Here is a 27,951-nt window from a genome sequence, read left to right as displayed (position 1 = left end):
TCAGTTTCTTGATCTAATATCTGTGGAGACTCAAGACTATAATTTTCTGTCCAGTGCTATTCAAGTTTTTCAGATCTTGTAGTTTGCTTTGTATGACTAAAGCTCATCTTTCCTTCTGGCATTTCCACGTGTTCATTTCATTGCCTCTATTCTGACCACACTACTTTTTTTTTTTCTAACTCTCTCCCTCTCTCCTCCCTCCTTCACCCACCCCCTAACTCATACCTTATAAAGTAGTGTAGATATTTCCTGTGTCTGTAAGTCCTCCATTCCCTTCACTCAGTGTAAAGGAGACATATGTTAAAGTAGTTACAACTTTATTCAGGCTATTCAAGGTAAGCAAACATACAAGAAACTTTTGTTATGCTTTTATCTAAATGCCTAGAACTTAACTTTAATGTTTTTTTGTGCTTTTTAACCTTGCAAGAACAGTTTTTTCTTTATCTGTCACACATGGCATTGGTAAGAGGAAAGTTTGGTCAGTTGTTCCTATGTTACAACATGTGCTCTTGGCCATACACATAGGGTGTGTTGTTAGCGTAGCATATAACGACTGTAGTTTTGTAAAATGTAAATCGTCTTGAATTTTGCCACAGATGATGTAATGGATCTTACCATTACACGTGTCGCTGTGTTCATGTACTGTGTGAGCATGTGTGTGTATAGTGTAGCTGATGATAGCCCTCATAAATGTAATAGTAGTATTTGAAGTGTCTTGTAGTTGTAAACAATTAATGTTGTTATATTTAGTTTCAGATGTAAAAGTTACCAGCAACAATTTAGTTTGAGGGCTTATAAAAGCAATCCAAGGCAGCCATCTACTGTGCTTTACTTGTGACATTCGAAAAGTATATAGGAAGTAATCTAAAAAGAAAATAAGGGAGTAATCAAATTCTGTGGCATTTTCTCAGCCTGATTCAGAATTCCTGCATTTTTATATTTTATTTTCTTCTTTAAAGGAAACCTGAATTGAGAGGGATATGGAAGCTGACATATTTATTTAGCTTTAAACAATACCAGTTGCCTGGCTAGCCTACTGATCCTCTACTTCTAATACTTTAAGCCATAGACCCTGAACAAGCACGCAAATCACATGTAACTGAAAAAATCAGGATAAGCTACATGCTTGTTTTAGGTGTGTGATTCATACACTAATTCAGCCAGAATGATCAGCAGCATGCCAAGGAACTGGTATTGTTTAAAAGGAAATAAATGTGTCAGTCTCCAAATACCTCTTGCTTCAGATTCCCTGTAATGCGCGTTACCACAGCAATGCGCACGTTACTTACGGTAACGCCAGTGGCAATAGCGGGTTAACAGGTGGTGCTCCACCGGCAGTAAAGACGGTAAAATTGCTGACTTTACCTAATTTATTGCATTTATCCGATTGTGCCTTGATAATATACAGCCTGGTGATAAAGTATAAAGGCACCCTGCGTTTGATTGATAATAGCTGTTCATTGTACAGTGTCATTATCTTCAGTGGTGCTGTACAAAAGTAAGGAAGAAATGCAGTGGTAGTAAACAAGAGATGTGACTGTGACAAAGCATACGGAAAGTGAATGAAGCTGCATGGAGGGAACCCTAGCCTGCAGAGCTTACAGTAGAGACGAATTGTTAGAAAACAAGGCAATGTAAGCCAATGTAAAAGTGAGTTGTGCATCCAGGGATGATAAGTACCTCAGACTCTGCAAGAAGTCAGAGGCTAAACGAAATGACTGTAGTTTGCACTTAAAAAAAGTTGAAAACACTTGGAATTAGGAGTGTAACTACAAGGGAGCAGTCCCAGCAACTGCCGGGGGGGATTGGCAGGACTGTACTACTACTTCAGATCAGGTGTTTGTATAGCTACACTTGTTAGGAGTGTGAAGATAACGATGTCCAAACTTGTATGAAGACACTTGCAAGAGTGGACCCCAGGCTGTAAGGGTCACCAGGGATAGGCAAGTAAAGGGGTGTGAGACATTGGGGGGGGGGGGTCCCATCAAGCTTTTGCTGGGGGGCCCCAGCATTTGTAGTTACGGTGCTCTTTGGGCGCTCATACTAGAAGAGGAGAGAAACGTGTGAGTACAGTGTATGCAAATATGAGTAAGTTATTCTAGTGGAGGGCAGAAGAAGGTTGTAAGCAGAGTAAAAGTTGCAGATGAGATGTTATCTAGAAATGAGTGAAGAGATGTATGGAGGAGAAAGATTGTGGCAAGATTTGTAGATTAGGGTTTTATATTTGAAGTGAATTGTCTGTTTAATTGGGAGCCTGTGAAGAGCTTGTCAGTTGTCAAAGAAAAGAGTAGCAGTTGAGGAGCAAGTTCAGAACGTATTGAGAAGATGCTAGACTCTTAGTTGGTGGCTACAGAGTAGGATGTTACATTAATGAATTGGAGCATGCAGTAGCATTTTAGTAGCATCGTGCCTGAAGCAGCAATTAAGGGAGGAAGTAAGAGAAGTTTTGTGGTAGCAGGGGTGTTATTGTTAATGGAGAGGCTGAAATTATCCTTGAAGTGTACCCGAGATAAACCTTGGGGCAAAAGCCGAATACTTACTTAAGAAGAGGGAAGCCTCTGGATCCTGTAGAGGCTTCCCACACTATCTTCCAGTCCACCGTCACCGAGTGTGGACCCCCCAAAGGATTCCTAGCTCACAACTGGGCTCCTTTTTAAGCATGAGCACGGCCATACTGCGCCTTTAAGGTGGAGCCGCTTGTAAATGAGTGGCTCCATGCTACTGCGCAGGAGCAATGGAACTTGCATGGTTGCACCATGGTTGAGCATCCAGCATGAAAAGCAGTGCGGTCACAGTGTGTAGGAGGGTCGCGGGCCGAGGTGAAGGTGCAGAGGACAGCGTGGGAAGCCTCTGCGAGACCCAGAAGCTTTCCTCTCCTTAGGTAAGTATTTGATTTTTGACCTCAGGTTTTTGATAAACAATGTTGCCTGACTTTGGTGCTGATGCTCTAATATTCCAAGTCTCTTGCCCAGAATCACCATGCAGATCAGATGCTTTGACTCTGGTCTGACTCCACTCGCTGCATGCTTGCTGTAGGTGTATGTCCCAAAATTAACTAAAGCCAAAAGCTCAGCAAGACAGCCAGGCAAGTAATAATGTCTATAAGGGAATGAAGATGGCAGACTGCTCATTCCACTCACTTCAGATTCCCTTTAGTAACATTAGTAATGTTAGTACAAAGAAACTAGAAAAAAAAACATGCATAGAAATGATCCAGCTAAATAAACATAGGACCAGTAGGTTGATAAATAACTGCAGTTTGGTGGTGGGAGGGTACTATTGTGAGTGTGGACGTCAAAAGATAGGAAAGTGGAGGTGAAATGGCACAGGAGTGAATGGATCAAAGGAGCAGCATACAGAGAGGAGAATGACCAAACTACTGTAAATTCTGTTACCACTTCCAGGGATTTGTCTGAAGTGTAGTCCACCATAAGAAAGATTGGCAGGTGAATGTGTCAGATGACATCAGCCATGTTTCCATGACCCCAGGGAAAATAATGGTGTTGGTAATAAAACAAAATAGATGTATTAAAGTTTATGTGACACGAGTACTATTCATCATGAAGGAGAAGGGTGAAATCTTTATGCAAGTTACAGATGCTAATTGTGTATGGCTGGAAGAGTCTTTCTAAGCTTATTTGAGAAGTTGTAGTAATGCAAGAGGATTATGTGAGAAGTTGTAGTAATGCAAGAGGATTATGTTCAATTTTCTACCCACCATATCTTACAGCCTCGACATCAGTGGCATAACCAGAGCTGGGACAAGGTCCTCCAGCACCCAAGGCTGAGACACCAAAGTGCACCCCTCCATCTCTGCCACCCGAGCTGTCACACACTGATTGCGATTAGACTAAGAGGCGCCACAGGGCCCACAACCTCCCCAACATCTTAATATCTAGTTATCTGGCTTGCAGTCACTGCCATGTATCCCCTTTTCTTATTTCTTTCTGCTTCAAACACAATTATGAATGACAGCTGAATGAATTCTGCGCCCCCTCCTACACTGTGCCCTGAGGCTGGAGCCTCTCCAGCCTATGCCTCGGCCCAGCCCTGGGCATAACAATAGGGGATGCAGAGGTTGTGACAATTATGCCATGACTAGGGCACTCCTCCAGTCATGGCATAAGCTCTTAATTAATATATATATATATATATATATATATATATATATATATATATATATATATATATATATATAAATATATATATATATATATATATATATATATATATATATATATATATATATATATATATATATTCGTAATGATAGCTTCTAGTTTCAAAAATACATTTTATTTATTCAGTAAAGTGACAAATTGTGTTACAGACATGAGCCCTAACAAAAATAGGCTCAGTGTGAGGAAGATATAGTATCAAATATCAATGATAGCTTCTAGTTTCAAAAATACATTTTATTTATTCAGTAAAGTGACAAATTGTGTTACAGACATGAGCCCTAACAAAAATAGGCTCAGTGTGAGGAAGATATAGTATCAAATATCAAATTGTATAAACATACACAAGCAGGTAACTTTGGACTCAACGGGGTCCATGTGCAATCAATGAGATTTGTAAAGTGTATAATTGCAGGGGGAAAAGGCTCATCAAACTAGGGATATTTCATTCAATACAGCAGCATTGCAGTGATAAAATTATATAAAAGCTCAACATCTTAAGTCCCTGCAAAGACACCATTCTCTATCCAGGGTCCCCGAGGCTCAGTGAACTTCAGTACTCTATCACTGATGGGTACATTCATTTTTTACTCAGCATTGTTTATTGTCTCTATAACTTGGGAGATATGTAGCTCTGGTTAATTCCATCGAGAAGCAATATACACCCTTGCTGCAAATGCCAAAAATTGAATTAATTTATGGACCGGGTATCTAACACTGCTGTGTTCAGTCCTAGCTTTCCTCTCCCTGATTTACATTCTGACATTTATCACATGGTGACATTTTTACTGCTGGCAGGTGATGTCACTGAAAGTAGCTGCTGCTTGCTTTTTTGGCTGTAAACAACTATTTTTCACAATGCAACAAGGTTCACAGAGAGGAAACTGCCAGGACCATGGTCTTCACAGTTTCCTGTGGGAGGGGTTTCACCACAATATCAGTCATTCAGAGCCCCCTGGTGATCCGTTTGTGAATGAATAGATTTCTCATTTAAAAGGAGGCATCAGCTACTGATTGGTATGAAGTTCAATTCTTGGTCACGGTTTCTCTTTAAAGGATACCCCAACTGACATGTGACATGATGAGCTAGACATGGGTATGTACAGTGCCTAGCACACAAATAACTATGCTGTGTATTTTTTTTTCTTTCTCTGCCTGAAAGAGTTAAATATCAGGCATGTAAGTGGCTGACTCAGTCCTGACTCAGACAGGAAGTGACTACATTGTGACCCTTACTGATAAGAAATTCCCCTTTTTGCCTCTTTCTTGCTTTTAAAAGCCATATTCTGCTAGGAAAGTGTTTTATAGTTGGCATTTCTTATCAGTAAGGGTCACACTGTAGCCACTTCCTGTCTGAGTCAGGACTGAGTCAGCCACTCACATACCTGATTTTTAACTCTTTCAGGCAGAGAAAGAAAAAAAGGAACACAGCATAGTTATTTGTGTGCTAGGCACTGTACATACACATGTCTATCTCATCATGTCACATGTCAGTTCGGGTATCCTTTAAGGATTTTATGTGGTAGATTATTAACATAGGTCCATGTTCACCATCAGTGATAAATAGTACCCAGGGCCTGAAAGTCCCTAAAACAGCCATTTAATATCTACCTCATTTAATCCTACAGGGACCATATAAGTTCTATGAAAGATGCTCAGGGAAACTTCCACGCCCATCATGAACATACTCATGAACATACTTCTTTTTCGTACACAGTTGTCGTTTTTGGGTTATAATTATAATAATGGGTTATAATTCTTATCATAGATTGTGCGCTCCTTCAAGCTGAAAATTATATTCGTGACGAATAGGACAATAATTTTGTACTGGGTAAAAAAAAGGACACCCATTTAGTCATATTATTTCAAATTGGAATTGTTGAGATTCCTGTACCAAGCCTATCAGTGTGTAAAGTTAGTGAAAAATTGGTTTAGCTCTGAAATATTCTCAAACTGACATGCTGAAGTCATCCCTAACAAGGACATATCTATTGTGATGTTCCTGTCTGCCCAAGAAAAGCTGGGGAGATTTCAGGATTTTAGTTTTTAGTTATTGAAATAAGTCCTTCAGGGTGAGTTGATAGTTCCAGTGATATGGTCTTGCAAGATCATTTGGTATCTTAAGGACCCTTTCACACTGGGGCGGTGCGGTGCGTCTAATTGATGCACTGCTACCGCAACCTAATACTCTTTAGGGAAGTTCATACTTCCCACGCTGTGGTACGCTAATCCGGAAGTACCTAATCTAACGCTAGCACAGAACTATGTTACCTTGCAGGATCCGCAGCGACCTGTGGTGATCTGTGTCGGCCCGGAAGTCATGTTAGTCTATGGCGATGCAGGTTTTTTCAAAGAGTTTACTTCGGGATGCGCATGTGCAGAAGTATGTGCACTTCCGCATACCCCAAAGCAGGAAGTGACCTCAAGTGCGCATCACTTCCTGCTTGGCTGAAGGCCAGGCAGGGAACATCTGGATCAGGTAGCATAATTTTTTTTTTTTATTTTATGAGACCACCTTGGCTCTCTTTAAAGGTTATTATGCTGTTGTGTATCTTTTAGAGCAGAGAGGAAATTCTGAGTTCAGGTCTGCTTTAATGCTTTGACGTTGTAAAGATAGTTGTTGACTTGAATTTAAAAGTGTAGAAGGCAGGGAAATCCGCATCTATAGAGCATCCTCCTGCATCAGTGCTTGAGCAATCACTTATAGTAGGATCCGCTCCTCTAGTCTCATTGGGGGTAAAGTCCTTGTATATTCGAATTGAGGTCAGTTCTCCTGGCAGGTTTGTTAGGCCTTTGTGGTCATTATTATGTCTTTGGGTCCGTAATGTTCAAGCTTAAATATTACATTGTGAGGTACAGTAGATCTGGATGTCTGTCTTTTTAATGCACGGTGGATCCCAGATTCCACACTATTTCTTTTCATGCTCTGATAGATTCAATCAGACCCTGGACAATCATATTAGATTGGCAAGCCTTTTTTTCACAATCCTCCATTCTAGCTTCAAGTTGAGCAATTTGGTTGTATTGTGTATTGAGTGTTTTCATGTCTTCTTCTAGGGCCTCTGTGTAAGAGTCATCTTGTTGCTCTAGGTTTATTCCTCTGCTGCCTATTTCTTGAAGCTTGTAGGTTTTCGGTTTCTTCCTACATCTCAAAAACATACTAATAAATCAATTAGTTTCACACACCCCAAAAAACTGTTTAGTAAATACTTTAGATGATGACTATAGTAGGACATTAGATGGTGAGCTCCTCTGAACACAGTCAGTGACATGACTATGGAGTCTGTAAAGTGCTGCAGAAGATGTCAGAGCTCGCTATAAAAGTACATAATAATAATAATAATAATAATAATAATAATAATAATAATAATGTGGTAGGACATTAACCTCTCTGGCGGTAAGGGAGGCCGTGCAGGAGGATTTCTCAGGCCCTGCTGGGCCGATTTGCATCATTTTATTTTAAACATGCAGCTAGCACTTTGCTAGCTGCGTGTTCTATACGATCGCCGCCTCTCGCGATCTGGTCCCCGTCTGACGTCGATGACGTCATCGCGATCGTCGCCATGGCGGCGGGGGAAGCCCATACAGCAAATCCCATTCAGATCGGGATTTCCTGTTGGGATTATGCGCCGGAGGGGATCGGAGGGGCTGGGCGGACGCCTAAGGGAGGGGGGAAGCATGTAGCTAGCGCTAGGCTAGCTACATGCCAAAAAAAAGAAAAAAGGCAAGAAAAACCCTCCCGCGGCCGTGCGCCGCAGGAAAATCATACTGGCAGGGAGGTTAAAGGAGTTATCAGGAAAAATAGTCAAAATGAGCTTTACTCACCTTGGGCTTTCTCCAGCCCCTTGCAGCCGACTGTACCACGCCGACTGGTCCGCTGTCCCGGTCTCAGTGCTCGGTACTCAGGCGCCGCTGTCAATCATGACCACGTGGGCCGGGGCAAACTGCGCAGGCGCAGAACTACTGCGCCGAAGTTCCGGGACAGCGGCAAGGAGCGGAGCGATCGGTGTGGGACAATCGGCTGGAAGGGGCTGGAAAAAGCCCCAAGTGAGTAAAGCTCATTTTTGCTATTTTCCATAATAACTCCTTTAAGGAGTGGCTTCCGGGGATGGGGGAAATACATACACAATGGTATGCACTCATTTGTCAGTGTTGTTTAGAGATCTGGCATGCATGATTGCCAAACAACCTTATAGGACACCTGTACACATGCTAGATTCTTGATCAAAACCAGTGTGGCCAACTCATCCCTTTAATTACTGATACATATATATTCCAAGCAACCAGTATCTGCCTCTTTGCATAGAACTCTCAGTAAAAGAACATTCCGTACAGATCACCTGGCAGAACTAAAGATGTCACCACCAGTGATACATTTCAGAATGTAAATCAGGGAGAGGATAGATTTTCCAATGGGCAAAAACACAGACTAAATAATCTATAAATGAATATTGTAAAAAAAAATAAGCAATTCTATTAATCATGCTATTATCACTACATTTCCTCTTGTGACAACTTCCTTCTTAAATGTAAATATTCATGTGCTACAATTCAGAATTGATTTACTGTTTTGTTTTTTTATGAATGCAGTGATACTCTCAACAATCTTATTCTATAGCAACTAATTGGTAGTGCAAAAAAAAAAAAAAAAAAAAAAAAGAATGAATTATAAGACTATAATTATATAGAATTATATAACTGAATGAATGAACACAAACTACGGTCAATTCCCTTTGGAGAAAAAATGGTAGGCGTATGACAGAGAGAGATGCTAGGAATTTAGGGAAGTTAAGATCTAGTTACAGCCACATGGGGATGGTGCAATCTCTCCCATCTGTTACGCCACTAACTACTAATGACTGGCCAGCCTGACCATGCATACAACTCTCAAGACACATATGGGGACTGGGGAGATTATCGTAGCTGTTACATCATGGCAAGGATTTGCTAAACAGGTGCAAACAGACAGGATTGTGAGACAGACAATGTATAATAACACTGCATTTTGGATGAATGTATTCCTCACTCTGCAAATATAAACCATTATTCATGCAAATTCTTATAGTCGTGTTATTCATGTTGCAAAAAATAAATAAATAATAATGCTAATAATAATAGTACTAATAATAATAAATTATTATTATTATTGCTGTTGTTGTTATTACAAAATCTTTTGTAAATCTCTTCAAAAATTGTCACAATGAGCTGTCCAGGACTGCAGGTAAGGGGGATGCAAAGTAGGGATGGTTAATATGATGCAAACAATCCCATTTTGATGCAGGATTTTATATGCAAATTTGCACAGCTTTAACTTGGACAAAGTTGAGGTGTGATTCGATAGGTCCATTCTCAAGCAGCATAAATCCCCATACAAAATGTGCTCAATCCTCCATCAACTCAGAACTGACCATCCATATTGAAAAGAAGAAACTCAGCAAAATGGGAATTCCTTTGATTTGTGCCAAATAATCAGAATTTCCTATATTTGCCAAGTACTACAGAGATCATGCATGGAATTGTTTTTGGTACAGCCAGGCTTAACAATAGTGCAGGCAGGAATCTGTCAAATTCTAATCCTGCGGCAGGATTGGAATTTGACAGCTATGACTAAACTTCATCGGACATACAGGTAGAACAGTTAATGAACATCTAATTTTGTTTAGCTTCGATGGCTAAATTATCTCTATGGATCACTTTCAGTTGCTTTACTGATACTTGAAAGCTCAACTACAGGAAAAATATTCATCATGATTTTGCAGGAAAAAAATGACGTGGTAATAGCCAACAGCATTGTATGGAGAGGAAGAAATTGTAAAAACAGTGTATTTTATGACTAAATAAGAAGGCTCATAATGCAAGCTTTAAAGTGGTATAACATTCTCACATAACATTCAATAAAAATGAGTTTTCCTACTTTTTAGTATCTATACAGTTACCATCCATATTTGCTTTTGTGCATGAGTAATATTTAGTCTTTTTACAAACTACAAGTTCCCAAAGTACCGTTTATCTGGTCTGAAAGCTGCCATTGCATTTTATTGCATAGCTGCTGTATATATTAAAATCTATCAAGGGATCACTTCTCAGCTCTCTGCTTCTACAGCAGATAGAGCTCATTTGCAGCTCAACTAGGAATGTATACTAATTGTAGCAGACAAAGGAATGTAAACAAAATATAATGTTATTACCTCTTGAGACAGGAAGCTTTTCATTGGGGAAGACAGAGCTGTGTTTAATTGTTTGAATGCTGTTCTGATACAGAAGAAGTAGATTTTATGCTGTAAATAATCTTTTAGAGTAAATTAGAAATGCTGATATGAAATGTATCTCATGAATGATTTCCAATTAAGCTGGCTATACATGCTTTAATTGTACCATTCATATCTTCAGATAGAATGTGCCAGAAAATATAATGCACAACACGTTAGATCGATTGTAATTTCGATTGATTCTTCTTACCGACGAAGTATTGATCAGACCAGACTATTGATTGGAGTGGTTGTAGATTGATGGCCCAAAGACTTGCACTGCATCAAGCATCAAGCAGTGCAATGCTGAAGTTTGATCGATATTCAATAGCTTTCATTCTGAAATCTGTTGAAATCTGTTGAAAATTGATGTGTTCTGTGTGGTAGAAATCAGAATCCCATAGAAATGGGAAAGCCACTTTTCAAAAAGCGGAAGTTCATTGGATTTAGAAATCAGCATTCCTGACCATCCCTAACCCCCATTGATAAGGAATTAAAGTCATAAAACATTTTTCTGGCAGAAAATGGTTTCTGAGAGCAGGAAAAATATAAAAAGGGTCAGTAATTCATAGATTTTAGCTCTGGCATACTTCAATGAATGAGTCATTGAGCAGAGACAATGAAACAGTAAAAACTTAAAAAGCAGATGTAAATTTAAAATATTACTGTGGGATATCTAAAAAAAGTAATTTGTATGCCTGGTATACACAATGCAATTCTCCGTCAGATTGGTTGTTGAATCTATGACTATTATTGCAGACAGGTTTGATCTTACTTCCGATCGTTTTTCTGATCGATTTTACATACGCTTCTATAGAAAATAGATCAGTAAAACGATTGGAAATCAGATCGGACTTGTCAGGAAATAATTGATTCGACCGCCAATCTGATGGAAAGTTGCATCCTGTTTAATGCTGGGCATACTTGATTCTCCCATTTGATCGTTTCTCTGCTCGATTCTGTAGTCGATTCTCTTATCTTCCGCTCATTTTTCTTATCTTTTTCCATTCACTTCTATCACAAATCGTGCGGCGAAACGGTCGAGCGGGAGATCGGACATGTCGGAAATTATCTATCGAGCCATCTAAATGGCTCAAGAACGAACCATGTATTCCCAGCATAACAGGCATTAGGGAAAGGAGGTTAAATACAAAAATTTTATCTCATCAGTTTATTTTCACTTCGGTATACATTTAAAGGTGCGTACACACGCACTACAGAAGCCAACCGCTGGGCAAACTTTCAGCAAACAGTAGTGCATGTGTAGCGCTCAGCGGATCGTTCAGGAACAGCCTTATCAGTCCGCCGGCAGTGCGTACACATGCACTACTGTCTGCTGAAAGTCCGCCCAGCGGGAGGGTCCGACGGACCCGTCGTTGGCTTCTGTAGTGCGTGTGTACACACCTTAAGAAGAGAGTTAATGAGCTAAACAGATAAGGGGAGATAATTCCTTAGATAAACCAGATAAGGAGAGTAAATTAATGAGATAAAAACAGATAAGGAAACTGGTGCAATTCCAAGAGATAACAGGCTTGCTGCAGTCTTTGTCTCCTCACCATTAATATGCAATTCAGTTAATGCTTCCAATGTTTGTGTAAGCTTAACTTCACATGTCACATTAAACAAATCACTTCAGACTTTACAAGGGGAACTTAATTACTTGTTACATTACAAGGGGAACTTAAGGAACCCATACACCTAACGATTTTCCCGCCGATATACAGCAAATTTGATCACTGTGATCGAATCTGCAGTGAAATCTTTGCGCAAACGCTGACAGAAAGACCGATTTCCATCCGAAATCAATCCTATCCCGTCGATCCGTCCATGCGGAAGATTTTGCTCGATTGCCGGTGGGTCGGGAGTGCGTTGATAGCGGCGTTTGAATACCCGACGACCGACCCAATACAGCGGCAATACATTACCTGCTCTAGCCGGCGCGAGTCCCCCCGGTCTCCGCTGTCTTCTTCTTCACTGGGCTCCGAGTCCAGCAGGCTTCACTGAACCTCCTGTCCCGGCAGGAAGTTTAAACAGTAGAGCGCCCTCTGCTGTTTAAACTTCCTCGGACATGAAGTGAAGCCAGCCGGTCCGGAAACCAGCGGAGAAGAAGACAGCAGAGACCAGGGGGCTCGCGCCGGCCGGATCAGGTAATGTATGAGGGGGGGGGGGGGGGGGGGCGGCAGCAGCTTCACAGATTGTGATCTGTTTCATGCTGAAATCGATTCACAATCTGTTTGCAGTAAAGGCAGCCATACAATCCTTCTCTGATCAGATTCGATCAGAGAGGGATCTATCTGTTGGTCGTTCTGATGGCAAATCGACCAGTGTGTGGCCAACTTTAGGGAGATGCTGAGCCAGAGCCACGAATTGCAGCATAGTATTGCTGCTATGAAGGTGCCCTAGAGTTTTTTATGTGCTGTGTAGGACTGTTATAGATCTAGATAGGTTAAAACTGTGTGTGCTTAGTTACAAGTTACACCAATGTACTTGTAGTCTTCCAGCTTGCTTACTTGCTATCTTTAGACTGCATTTTAGTACTGTAAAATGAAAAGGCAAAAAGGGACACATGTGGAAAATCATCTAAAATGTATATAACCTTTATTATTCTAATTTAAAATAAAAAATAAGTTAAACAAAAGAATGAAAGGGGGAAAAGGGAAGGATGGGAGACACGTGGACATGGACCTAGTATGTATATATACTGTAGAATGAGTGTAAAGCATATGAGCCAAATATGCCTAAACTCTGCTGGACTAACAAAGGATGAATGTATGGCAAAGTTTCAACAATAATCAGGATATCAACAGTCCAGTAATAGTGTTGGTCATGTCTAGGAGAACTCCTGGAGAAACATGTGATCAGTTTGGTCAGGTGATAGATAGGTAAGTCTCTGATTTGCTAGTCATGATCATGCGCTAAATCAGGATGTGATCACAGCAAATCTGAGCTCTGCAAATCTATCAGCTGATCAAACAAATCACATTCTTCTCTATGAGTTCTCCTAGAATGTAAAATGACAGTAGTGAAAACTGCTCAAGGACAAGTAGTAGCAGGAGTTCTCATAGACATATGGTGTAGCCACATACATAGCTGCCAAACCAGACAGTGTGCTCTTATGAAGTAAGCTCAGGCAAGCAAGCAAAGTTCATCCCTGGTACACACTAACCTGGAGCATCACCATAGGGTGTATGAATCCATTCCTCTGAGTCAGTAGGAATCCTCAGCAGAAAATTCAAATCAGGCTGTTCATTTTTTTCATTCTACAGATATGACTCAAGCAAGAATACCTAAACATCCACATACTTGTGAAGAGAAAGTGAGTCATAGAAGTAACAATCCATATATTTTCCTTTCAGGTACAAGAAAAAGGTTCATCCATTGTCTGCACTGATGGCACCTTCACTACAAACTGCATTTGCCCGCCGGTGGTGGATTGCTTGCACAGCAATACTTGAGAATCTCTTCTTTTCAGCGGTTCTGTTTGGATGGGGCTCACTGCTTATCATGCTCCAACAGGAAGGATTTTATTCAGAGCTATGCACAGGTGAGTGAGAGATCTGGGCCCCTAGGAGATAACAATTTATCTTCTCTTCAAAGTAACTTTTCAACCCTTTGAAAATGAAATTGTCCCAACAAGGAAGGGGAAAATGTACTATCAAAATTATGTCTCGGTCTTGACAAAGGCTCTCGGCCTTGACAAAGCGGGGTGACGCCCACAGAACTGGTGGACTCGCCCACCCTGGCTTATTGCTGATACCCCGCTTGCACCTGATCCACTCCTGGTCCCTGTCCTATACCTGTGTGAAGTATATATACACTTTTATTGCACATTTATGCTACCTGCCAGCATTATATTTATAGCAATAGCACTTTTCCATTAGCACTTTATATAACAGTTTGCTATCTTTGCACTATGTGATTTTTTTATGTATGATTGAATTAACTCGGTTTTGCATTTATTGATGGTTATTTATTGCATGTTCTTGCACACTGTTTTATGCACCTGTCTGAACCCGGGTTCATACACTGCTACACAGCCTAATTAGACTGTGTGCAGGTTACATATATGTTGATATCCCATGTTTTTCATTACAATTATAATTGATTTATTGATATATTGCTTCTTATTGGCATAGGCTTGGATCAGTGACTGAGGTTGTTTTTAATTGTTCCTAATTGTCTAGTATTCATATGGCATGCAATTTAGATATACTAAAGATGTACTAAATACCCTTTGAATGCAGAGTGGTGCTATTATTCTGGGTAATCCTTTTTTATCAAAATTATTTTCAGTATTTTCTTCCATGCTGGTGGCTTAAAGGACATTTTATTGATAAGGTTTCAAGGTGTGAAAATATCACCTAGGAAAAAACTTAGGAGAAAATGGGGACATAAAATTCCAGTCCTTGAAATGGGGGATCGGAAGGGATATTGTGTTACATTTGTGAGAGTGGAGCTTCCTGTTATACTGGCTAAACGTGTGGTTATTGTTGGAGGGGGCTGGATCCCAGGGAAAACGTCTGATGCTGGCATGCCTTTGTATATAAAATAACTTGCTCTAGGAAAAATGGATAGCTCTTTAAAAAAGTAAGTGTGCAAGAATAATGTTAACTAACAATGCTTTCACAAACAGAAGTATTAAACTTGTATTTTTATTCATTTTCAATGCAAAGTAATAAACAGTAAGGTATTCTAATTCAAACCAGTGTTTGGAGTGACTTCCCTTTGCCTTCAAAAAGTATAAATTCTTGGAACTTGGCAGGTAGGTTGTTCAAAATATTTTGGAGATTGACCACATACATGTATTTGTTTGTGATTGTAGATTGCCCCATAACCTTCTGTCTCTTCTTGTAATCCCAGACACCCTTGATTCTGTTGAGATCAGAGCTCTGTGCAGCCACTAAGGCACCTCCATGATGATATTACATGATGAATAAGTATGTGCATTGCCGACACCATTAGTCCTGATCAAATTCTTAACTCGATTTGCAGAAATGCAGACCCAAACTTGCAAGATATCTCCACGATGCTTCACTGTTACCTGCAGATATGTACCACTCTCCAGCCCTTAAGCACAAAATCTGCCTTCTACTACAGCCAAGTATTTCAGATTTTACTCATCGGTCTAAAGCACCTGCTGACATTTTTTTCACTCCAGTTCTTATATGTTTAATGCAAAGTTTTTTTTTCACTTGACCTTATTTCTACATTGGAGGTATGACTTTGTGGCCAGAGTCCTTCATTGAAAATCCCTTTCGGTCAGACAGCTCCAAAAAATAGATGTACCTAGGTTGCACAGGTTTCTGCCATTTCTGAGCTTATGGCTCTGCTGGATATCTATTGGTTTCAAAATAAAGTAAGCATGTTGTTGGCAGGTTCAGATTTATATCACAGGAGCCTATAGGCAAATGTCCTGGCCTCCTAAACTTCGCTCACCCTGAACCTACAAACCCCCACCGAACCACATCGCAAGTGTGCTGGCTGGCTTAGCTGTCATTTCTCCCTTAATTCCCTTGTCCGTCATCGGTAGCTACAGGTGTCCCTTAGCAGTAGGTAGCCAGAGGTACCCCCAGTATTAAGTAGCGAGTGGTGTCCCAGACTAAAGGGAGATCTCATCAGTGGAATGCAGAGAGCTGGGTGAGTCACCTCTCATTTACACTTTAATCAGAATTCTGCATAGGGAAGGAGGGCGGAAGGCACTAGAGGAGGGGAGTGATTTGCCTTTCCATCATCAGGCACTTGTAGGCGTGTGCCTACAGAACGATATGGTAAATCCGGCCCTGCATATTGGCCCTTATTAAATTCACCTTTTCTTTTTTCTTATAGGAGACATTTTCATACCTTGCCAATAAAGAGCCCTTTAAGGAGAATCTGTACTCTAAAATTCTTACAATAAAAAGCATACCATTCTATTCCTTATGTTCTCCTGGGCCCCTCTGTGCTGTTTCTGCCACTCCCTGCTGCAATCCTGGCTTGTAATTGCCATTTTTATTCAGTGTTTACAAACAAAAGACATAGCAAGTGATAGCCTGAGAATAGCTCGGTGTGTGAGTCATACAGAGTGTGCAGGGGGCCTGGAGAGGGTGTGTATAGCTTCTATCCAATCACAAGCAGCACAGCACATTCCAGCCTGACTGCCTCAGCCCGACAGAGCCGACAGAGGAGCGAAGATTAGATCATATAACAGAGATAATACAGCCACTGTGCAATTAGGAAAGGCTGCAGTTAGACAGAGCACATTAGAACAGGTATAGGAACTTATAGGATAGAAGAAATAAGGATGAAAATTTTGTTACAGAGTCTCTTTAAGCCACCAGCAAGCAAGCAAGAAAATACTCAAAATAATTTTGAAAGTACATTTTCGCCTACTTTTTAGTACTTTTTTCAATTATAAAATGCTGAAAAGTTATTAGAAAAAGAAGCTGAAAAATGATCTCCCAGAAGAAAACTAAGGTGAGAAAGTGAATTGCATAGGGGCCATTGTGTCTTTTCTCTGACATTGGCCACTGTGCTTCTGCAACAGAGCTTTAACAACACATCTCAAAACCCCAATTGGCAATGAAATCTTTGCTTGGGAGAGACCTTGCTGTTGAACAATAGCTACCTTGTTGTTCTCAGTCTTGCCATAGTCACAGTGTGTGACTTGTGACATACAACCTCACCTTGGTAGCAGAGTTTGGATATTCCTCAACCAGTTTTAAGCCTCGGGTACAGCTTTGTTTTTTGTTTCATTTAACTGTTTTCAACCTACATGTAAAATTATGAACATTAACATCTGTTAGGTTTATGAATAGCCAGTTTTACCAGACTATAATCCCATAAGAACCGATAAGCATCCATAAGAACTGAAGCTGTTTTTATGGCAAAGGTTACTCACACCAAATACCGATTTACCAGTAGAGTATTGTACTGTGTTAGTCATCAGTAAAAGCAAGACGTTTTAAAACACGATGACACCATTTATTGGCTAACTCAAAAGAAAAAGACTAAACTTTATTTTTCTTTTAAGACAATTTAATGGTATAATTCTACCAAATTACCAAATATTGCTTTGATTTGATTTTTCTTCTATTAGCTCTCTTGGCTTTTTAAATTGAATAAACAAGTAGAATTGTTTTTATGATAGCATTGTTACTTTTCAGTATTATTTTGTACCCACCTAAAACTTTTGCACATGTTATAGTCAAAGCCAGAAGTCAGCCACATGTGTATGTAGCTATAAGAAGCTCTGCACACCATATAGGATCAAGTCACATTCTGTATAGAGAAAGAAATCACTAGACTCTCACAAATGAATGCTGCTCCCACATACAGTATATATTTATATAGTACAGGACTCCAGGCATAGGTCTTGGAGGAGCTATAATTTTCCTCAATGGTTAGTTTGTGGACCAGGGGTGTGCTAGGAAGGATCAAAGAGCTAAAGTGTAAACTTTACATGTGTAAGGGCCCGTTTCCACTTGTGCGGTGGGATTCGCCGCGGTAAAAATTTGCATGCGAAGGCAAATTTCGCATGCGTTTATATGCAAATTTTCATGCAAATTCTCATACGATTTCGCATGGATGACGATGTATGCGAATTTAACCATGGCAGTGCCTGTGTGCTTTTCCATTGAATCCATGCGAAATCGTATGCGAATTTGCATGAAAATTTGCATATCAATACCGCATGCGAATTCCCTATTAAATACATTGTATGCGATTCGCATAGCGGTATGCGAATTCTGAAGGCTCTGCCGTGCAGATTTTTTCTGCACAGAAAAATGCAAAGGAATCCTGACAAGTGGAAACAGTCCCATCCACTTGTATTGGCTATGCGAATTCGCAATAGTGGAAACGGGCCCTAAGGCCCCGTTCAGACTGCAGATCGCGGACCGCAACGCATGCGGACCGCAACGCGTACGAACGCACGCCATCCGCGTTCGTATGCGTTGCGTGGCTGATCCCATCACTGAAAAGTGAATGGGACAGCCACGCGTTTTTACAAAAAATGCGTGCAGCATGCGTTCCCGGACCGCACAGGTCCGGAACGCATGCAGTGTGAACATCAGACATTGCACTGCATGCAATGTCTGATGTCGTGCGTGTCGGCCACCTGCACGTGTTTCCAAAACGCGGCTGGAAACGCGTGCAGTGTGAACGGGGCCTAAGAAGCACACATTAAGTGTACCAGGCATTCACTGGTTACATAATTTGCATCACTCATGTACTTGCAACAATTACCGGTATGTTGTCTGTTACACAGATGGCAACGTAGTCCTTGTATATATAACGCAAGTTTACCAGAGTTTAGAGAATATACCCCCTTTTCTTATCTCATGATTTAGCTTTTCTTATTTTTGTTTTATTTTAGCTATAAAATCTTTTAAACATCCAACAACCAAAACAAGTATTAACAAAAAGCGAGATAAGTAACATCAAAGCTAAGAAAACCACTTATTTTGAGTGATTTTTTTTTTGCTTGGAAATGTATTAAAAAATATATTTTCCCCTTTAAAACCATAGCAACTTTCACATTAAGATCGTCCCATTCATTCGCCAATAACTTTATTGTTACTTATCACACCAAAATGATCTATATATATATATTTTTCACCACAAATTAGACTTTCTTTGGGTTTTACTGTTTGCTAAGAATTATAATTTTTTTTTAATGCATTTTAAACACTCTGTGATCACCTAACGCAGATTGGCGGACGCAGAGTGGCTTCCCCACCAGGACCGCCTAACGCTCTGCAGTGAGCTGTTAAAGCTGCAGAGCACTGAATAGTAAAAATTAACCAGGTCACTAGGGGGGGGGGGGGGTGTAAGCCTGTGGTCCTTACGTGGTCAGGTGGGTGGGTGTGAGGGGATAAAAATTATTAAAAATGTATGTATTTCTGTATAAGATAGTGTATGGAGGTGCATTTTTACTTTTTGGCCACAAGATGGTGCTACACTTAATTCCCGAGTACTGTAAACTGTAAACGGAAGTAGTAAGTGTAAGTGTTTACTTTCACTTTGTTAAAAAAAAAAAAGCTGATGTCTCCCTGAAGCTGGCTTTCATTCATCACAGGCACTGGGATCAGGTTTGGGGAAAGCTGTTCCCATTTACTGATCATGGAAGGTCAGGATTCTGACAGAATCTGAAAAGGAATCAAAGAGTGCCAGGGAGGTGGGGGATGACCCGGTAACTGTCCCAAGGCACCCATTGACCCAATAGTTGGTCTTCCTGGATGGTGCGTTACTGCAAGAGGTTTTCCTCCAGTGCAAGCTGGATGGATTTAGTTTATTTAGAACTTGCTGCTTTGATGCATATAACATTTTGGACTGGGCTGCTCTAAGCATACCGTACTGTTGACTCCGCAAAGAAAGATGACTTTTTACTGTGATTGTATGTTGGGGGGGGGGGGGTCCCCACAATGATGTGAACACCCCAAACTTTTAGTGAATGTGTATCGCTTCCTCGTTTTTATTTTTTACTTTGAGAGGCAGCGCTCCTAAACATATTGCAATAGGTGCCGTGCATGCTTGTGTTCTTTGTTGACATACAGATGCTTGGTTTGTGCTCATTTGTATGACAGCTTTTGTTTTTAGTTTGTAAATATTCCCAATTTACAGGATGTCTTTTTGGTTACAGAGTCGAACTTCACCGAGGATAATGCAACTATCAATAAAATAGCAATAAATGCTTCGCTACCTCAGCCCTGGCTGACTTGCACTGCTCAGGAGGAGATGCTCAATCTAGGATTTACAATTGGATCTTTTTTACTTAGTGCAGCAACACTTCCCTTGGGTATATTGATGGATCGATACGGTCCTCGACCTCTGAGATTAGTGGGAAGGTAAGTCGGATTTTTACCTATCCAGATGTTTCTAACATATTGGTACCAATTGTTACAGATTCACCATGGTGTGCTGTGTAATCTCTCTAATATTCCATGGTACCTTGCTGTTACTGGCAACAGCAGGACAGGAGACGCTGTTAGATTTCTGTGGAACATCAACAGGCCAATTGCCAGTCACCTGTACAGTTACCCGAATTTGATCAGAATACAAAAAATAGCTGCAAGCTACTGATTTAGACGAATTAAGATTTATTAGTTTATGTAAACTTGACCCATAATAAAATACCTCAATTAAACCAACTAGAGAGGAGCACACCACTCAGCATACCATCACTAGAGATGGCCCCAACGGTTCGCCGGCGAACGGTTCCAGGCAAATTTAGGTGGTTTGCGTTTGCCGGCAAAGGCAAACTTTTGCGGAAGTTCTTTTCGCCCCATAATGCTCCATTAAGGTCAACTTTGACCCTCTACATCACAGTCTGCAGGCACATTATCTCCAATCAGATTACACTCACTCCTGGAGCCTCCTCCCCCCCTTATAAAAGGCAAGGTTCTCCAGCCGTTTTACTCACTCGTCTGCCTACAGTACGTTAGTTAAGGGACAGCTGCTGACAGACTCTGCTAGGGAGCGCTTAGTTAGGCTTGTTAGCTTGCTTCTGGCTGATTGTTATTCCTTATATTGCACCCCACAACAGCTCTCTCTTCCCTTCTCCCTCTCTGCCTCCTCCCTTTTCCTCCTCCGGAGGAGGGTCTTGTCTTCCAGGGAATTGTAGGATTTTAAAAGCCAGCTTGCATACATTGGCCGAGAATCGAACCCAGGTCTAGTGCTTGGTAGGTAGCTCTCCTCACCACTATACCACCACCAACACTACATGCTAAAGCCAGCCTCACATGTACCATTATGATATATTCAAGAGAAAAATGAGTTTGCTTAGGGATTTGTAGGATGTTTAAAGCCAACTCACATACATTGGCCAGGAATCGAACCCAGGCCTACCGCGTGGTAGGCTGCTATCCTAACCATTATACCACCAACACAACACACTACAATGCTACATGCTGAATCCAGCCTAGCATGTACCATTATGATATATCCAAGAGAAAAATGAGCTTGCTTAGGGATTTGTATTTTTACACATACCCATGCTCGGTGGGAGAAATATCTCTGTAAATGACAATTTTTTGTTTTTCTTACACACATTGGTCCATTTACAGAGATATTTCACTCAACATGGGTATGCGTAAAAATACACTCCAAAACACATTATACTACTTTTCCTTAGTACGGCGATACCACATGTGTAAAACTTTTTTGCAGCCTAGGTGCGCTAAGGGGCTCAACGTCCTATTCACACATTTTGAGGCATTTAGTTTCTAGACTACTCCTCACGCTTTAGGGCCCCTAAAATGCCAGGGCAGTATAGGAACCTCACAAGTGACCCCATTTTAGAAAGAAGACACCCATAGGTATTCCGTTAGGAGTATGGTGAGCTCACAGAAGATTTTATTTTTTGTCACAAGTTAGAGGAAAATGATACTTTGTATAAAAAAAAACTGTAAAAATCTATTTCCGCTAACTTGTGACAAAAAATAAAACCTTCTATGAACTCACCATACTCCTAACAGAATACCTTGGGGTGTCTTAAAAATGGGGTCATTTGTGGGGTTCCTATACTGCCCTAGCATTTTAGGGGCCCTAAAGCGTGAGGAGTAGTTTGGAAACCAAATGACCTGTGAAATCCTAAAGGTACTCATAGGACGTTGGGCCCCTTAGCGCACCTAGGCTACAAAAAAGTGTTACACATGTGGTATCGCCGTACTCAGGAGAAGTTGTATAATGTGTTTTTGGGGGGAAATTTTTACACATGCCCATGCTGGGTGGGAGAAATCTCTCTGTAAATGGACAACTGTGTGTAAAAAAAAATCAAAAAAATCTCATTTACAGAGAGATTTCTCCCACCCAGCATGGGTATGTGTAAAAATACACCCCAAAACACATTATACTACTTCTTCTTAGTACGGCAATACCACATGTGTGACCCTTTTTGCAGCCTAGGTGCACTAAGGGGCCCAACGTCCTATGAGCACCTTTAGGCTTTACAGGGGTGCTTACAATTTAGCACCCCCCAAAATGCCAGGACAGTAAACACACCCCACAAATGACCCCATTTTGGAAAGTAGACACTTCAAGGTATTCAGAGAGGGGCACGGTGAGTCCGTGGCAGATTTCTTTTTTGTTTTGTCACAAGTTAGCAGAAATGGAAACTTTTTTTGTTTGTTTTATTTTTGTTTCAAAGTGTCATTTTCTGCTAACTTGTGACAAAAAAATAAAATCTTCTATGAACTCACCATGCCTCTTAGTGGATACTTTGGGATGTCTTCTTTCCAAAATGGGGTCATTTGGGGGTATTTATACTATCCCGGAATTTTAGCACCTCATGAAACATGACAGGTGGTCAGAAAAGTCAGAGATGCTTCAAAATGGGAAAATTCACTTTTGGCACCATAGTTTGTAAACGCTATAACTTTTACCCAAACCAATAAATATACACTGAATGTTTTTTTTTTATCAAAGACATGTAGCAGAATAAATTTGGACAAAAATGTATATAGAAATTATACTTTATTTGAAAAATGTCAGCACAGAAAGTTAAAAAAATCATTTTTTGTCACAATTCACGTCTTTTTGAAGAATATAATAAAAACGAAAAATCACAGCAGCAATCAAATAGCACCAAAAGAAAGCTGTATTAGTGACAAGAAAAGGAGGTAAAATTCATTTATGTGGTAGGTTGTATGACCGAGCAATAAACCGTGAAAGCTGCAGTGGTCTGAATGGAAAAAAAGGCTCTGGTCCTTAAGGGGTAGAAAGACTGTGGTCCTCAAGTGGTTAAATATTATGAGCAGATTGTCTAGAATTAGATAAATCCTAATACTACATAGAGGTGGTAAAATTGGTCAGTGATTGGCCAATCATAATTGAAAGTGTGTACCAAGCTTGATACACTCATCCAATTTTGATTGGCCAACCATTGGCCAATTGTACCACTTCCATGTAGTATGGGGTCTGCAGATTTTGAATACTAAGTTTGTACGTAAGCTCGCATACTACATGGAGGTGGTAAAATTAGTCAATCAAAATTGGATATGTGTATGCACCTTAAAGCATGGTACACACTTTCAGTTTTAATTGACCAATCACTGGTCATTTTTACCACCTCCATGTAGTATGAGGGTCAACAACAGATATTGAATACTATGAACAGATTGTGTAGGTAAAACCTCATACTACGTGCAGGTGGTAAAATTGGTCAGTGATTGGCGAATCATAATTGAAAATAAGTACCAGGCTTCAGCCTCACCTGCTCAGTTCTTTTGTGCGGTTTTCGTGCACGTTTTCTGCACAGAAAAACTGATTTCTGTTGAGAACTCATGTTAATCAATGGGCTAGGTCACATTTGAATGCAGATTTTGCATGCAGAAAAAAAATTGACATGTTGCACAATTTGCCAGTTTTCTCTATAAATTACATTAGTTGCTGTAAGGCAGGAGTCACACTTGTCTTTCAGTTTTCTGAAAAGTGTAGAAAACTGAAAGACATGTGTGACCCATGTCATAGAAGACAGTGACTTGTTAACTGTAGAGGTGCCTATTAACGGTACAATTTTTCCACGAATGTGATCATTTTATCTGATTTATGTGTTCGAATTGTGCAGAAAATCACACCACACGTGGAGAAAGTCAAGGTCAAATGATTCTTTGCTTGACTGTTTTGAAGAATTTTATCGATCCAAATGTTGGATTTGACAGTCGTATCTAAAGTGAAAAAGTTCACAAATCAAACCGTTGATGGGATCAGTCGACAATTACCATTGGATTATATTAGATTTAAATCATCTTATTCTGAAATTTTAATTATTAACACAATGCAGGGAATGTAGTTGAAAATAAGGTAATAGCAGAGGGTAATTTGACCACATATAGGCAGGATTAAAAATGCTGAATACTGTATTTCTGTGTGTATACAGTATATTATTGTTATTATTATTTATTTATAAAGCGTCAACATATTCTTTCTGTGCCTCTGTACAAAGTTGTATATGTGTTTCTGTGTGAAGACATAAGGTAGCCACACACCACACAATTTTTGTAAAAAAAAAATTAAATTCAAGAATTACAATCAATTTTTCTGAATGATTGTAACACTTGAAAAAATATGACCAATATAGCATGCTCATTTTTTTCCCAATTATGAAAAAAAAATACTGAATAATCTAAAAACATTGCTTGGGTCTATACAGTAATAAATTGACAATCTACCTTACACCATTCAATTTTCTTAAAAATTGATCAGAAAAATTCACCACTCCCGATCAACTTGTATAGAAAAAAAAAACCAGGAAAATTTGATCGAACGAAAAAGAATTTTTTTTTTACTGTACAACAATGTTTTTATTGAATTGCTGTAAGATAATATCATTTTATTGTATCATGTGTGGCACCCTATGTTCTCAACAGCAGATCTATTAGAGCAATCTTCTGAATAGATATTTCCACAGCTCTAAACTTCGAAAACTTTCCAATGCAAAATTTGCCACAGACACACAGTAATACAGTATTGCATGTTACCATAGTATTCTGCAGTACCTCATCGTCATTAGCTTCTGATCATTTCTAAAACCATTTCCTTCCATCAATTTGTAATAAAAAAGAAAATGTGTTATTCTTTGATCACGCACAATCGAGCACATAGGACCACAACTCAATCGAAACCATATGTAAAATTGAACTGCTTATGGTAACAATCAATAATTACCTTCAGAATACTTTCGATCCCACAAATCTGCTTGAAAGATCGCATCTGAGGAAAATATTGTATAGTTAATGGGCACCTTAAGGCTCAGATCTTTGGTGGCTGCAACTGCGCTCTCTTTTGAACTCTAACTGTGGATTGTGCACACTATCCCCCACCATTCTCTTGCAGGGTGTACCTTTTCCTGTATTCAAGTAATTTAACAACAGTAATACTGACATAATGGCCTAAAACCATCACCTCAGGGTGTGTGTAGGTGTAACCTTGCATATCTGGTCTTTCAATAGACTCTTGTGTCTCTCAAAAAAAAAAAAAAAAAAAGGTTTCCTGGGCACGGTAAAGAAACACCAGTACACAGTATGATCCTTGGTCACTCTGAATTTCTTTGTGCCAATAAGTCAATGTAGGCCCTAGTACCCCCAGGTGGAGAAGAAATGGTATAACCCCAAGTTCATGGGATGCAGTCCCTTCTTGGGTGTGCACCTCTGTTATGGCTGTAGAGCAGGGGTCTCAAACTCAATTTACCTGGGGGGCCGCAGGAGGCAAAGTCAGGATGAGGCTGGGCCGCATAAGGAATTTCACAATCGCGGCGCATCGCCGCCTCTGCCCGCCCCTCTCACTCTTCGTTCACAGAGAGGGGCGGGGAGAGGCAGCCATCCGTGGTGGCGATTGACGTCAGGAGGGGCAGAGCTGAAGCTGAAAGCTCTGCCCCTTCCAGGAAATGCCGGCGGATTGCCCCCGGGGCGATTTGGGGGCTCTGCAGCCCTCGTTTAGCGGTGGGGATGCGGCGGATTACTTGGGAGCACTGAAGCAAACTATAAGGAAGCTTTTGCCGGCGAGGGCCACAAAATATTGTATCGAGGGCCGCAAATGGCCCGCGGGCCGCGAGTTTGAGACCCCTGCTGTAGAGTAAGTTTTTTAGTCCCTATGAATGCAGACACCACTAACTGAGTGGATGTTCATCATTTTCTTTATTTATAAGAGCCTTTATTAATTCATCCATTAAGAAAACTAGACTTCATGAGTTTTAGAGAGCATGCACTTTCCAGCCTTCTGTCTTATTAGGTGAGGCTCCACTTCTGCACCATAAGCAGGCCATGCAACAAGTCACTGGTATCTGCCAATGTACAGACCATGATCTTCACATTGAGAAGGCAGTTGGTGGCTATGTGACTCAAGTCCTGGAAGCATCAGTAAAGTCTGATTTGGCTCCTTTCCTCTTAGCATTGGATGCCCACTGACTTGGCCTTTAGGAGACCACTGAGAGGATGGTTCAGTTGCAATAGGGATGGTCGGACATGTCAATTTCAGCCTCCACGGAAAATCCGCTTTCCCCTGTGCCAATTACCGCTACTGCTACCGCTTTCCACTTCCACCAATTTCCGCATTCCAATATTTCTACTGAAATTTCTGCCAACTTTAAAGGCGTTATTCGGGCTATATAAAGAAAATAAACTCTACTTACCGGGGGCTTCCTCCAGCCCCAAGCTCCCAAGACCACCCTCGTCGCACCTCTGCCCGCAGCCGTTTGCCGGAGTTCTGTCCTGTTCCCCGGCGATGACGTCAGAGCGACCTCCAGGTCGCTCTGAGCGGCGCTGTCAATCACCGCCACGTGGGCCGGAGCGGACTGCGCAGGCGCAGAACTACTGCGACTGTGCAGTCCGCTCCAGCCCACGTGGCGGTGATTGACAGCGCCGCTCGCACAGGTGCAGTACAGAGCGACCTGGAGGTCGCTCTGACGTCATCGACAGGGACCGGGATGGAGCTCCGGCGAACGGCTGTGGGCAGAGGTGCGGCAAGGGAGGTCCTGGGAGCTTGGGGCTGGAGGAAGCCCCCGGTAAGTAGCGTTTATTTTCTTTATATAGCCTGGATAACTCCTTTAACATCGATTTTCTCCAAAATTACAAAGTCTTTTTGAAAATGTTTCCCCTTGTTCCCACTCTCCTCCTTAACATACCCTGCAAATTTAGTGTTTCTAGCACCTACGGGGACTTTGCTATTAACAGCTTAAGTTGGCGGCCATTGACTGTAATGTTAAATGCAGAAAGTCCGCATTACTGATATGCAGTAATTTTATGACAATCAAAAGACTCATAATGAATAAGCCGATCAGAGAATGCAGATTTAGGTGGAAATTTCCACATTCTCTGATTGGCTTATTCATTTTGAGTCTTCTGATTGACTTAAAATTTATTAAAATTACTGCATATGGGGTAATGCGGATTTTCCTCATTTTACATTAATGGCTGCCGAATTTAGCGGTTAATAGCAAAGCCCTTGTAGGTGCTAGAAACAACAAATTTGCAGGGTATGTAAAGGAGGAGAGTGGGAACAAGAGAATCATTTTTTTTTCAAAAAGACCTAGTAGTTTTTGTGTCAATGTTAAATTTTGAGGAAAAAAGTTGCGATTTAAATGCAGTAAAATGACAGATAATGTATCAAAATGTATATAAATGTATATTTTTTTATATATGTTCAGAGTGTGGGAAATGACATGATGCCCCCCCTCCCGAGCCTCTTTAACCCCTTATCCCCCATGCAGGCTGGGGTAGCCAGCGTGGGGCTTTGCCCTCTGAGCTATATAAGCCCGCATGGCCCATGGTATGGGGGGGGGCTCTGGAGGGAGGGGCGGCCAAGCCTTCCCCTCTCCCCCAGAGCCCTTGACCACCTCAGAGCTCTTGACCAATCCATGGACAAGGGGCTCTTCCCCATGTGCCCCAGGAGGAGGTGGGGGCTGACGACGCCCTGGGGGTGGTTTACGGTGGCATCTGGGAGTCCCCTTCAGAAAGGGGACCCCCAGATGCCCACCCCCTCCCCCAGGAGAAATTGGAATAGGGGTGAGTAGTACCCCTTACCCATTTCCACAAAGGGTTAAATGAAACAAA

General features: G+C 40.9%; 1 protein-coding gene across 1 annotated transcript in view; it reads left to right on the top strand.

Annotated features, from left to right (window-relative positions):
* The first annotated feature begins 257 nt into the window (after positions 1-257).
* SLC43A1 (solute carrier family 43 member 1) overlaps positions 258-27,951 on the top strand; it is a 113,558-nt gene continuing 85,864 nt past the window's right edge. Inside the window, exons 1-3 of the mRNA XM_068258184.1 lie at positions 258-335; positions 13,783-13,970; positions 20,046-20,250. Coding sequence (XP_068114285.1) covers positions 13,817-13,970; positions 20,046-20,250 — 359 coding nt within the window. The 5' untranslated portion in view covers positions 258-335; positions 13,783-13,816. The remainder of the gene's footprint in view (positions 336-13,782; positions 13,971-20,045; positions 20,251-27,951) is intronic.

This window comes from Hyperolius riggenbachi, chromosome 10, assembly GCF_040937935.1.
Source record: "Hyperolius riggenbachi isolate aHypRig1 chromosome 10, aHypRig1.pri, whole genome shotgun sequence".
NCBI lineage: Eukaryota > Metazoa > Chordata > Amphibia > Anura > Hyperoliidae > Hyperolius > Hyperolius riggenbachi.
Note: the sequence above shows the minus strand (reverse complement) of the source record. Positions and strands in the feature narration are given on the sequence as shown.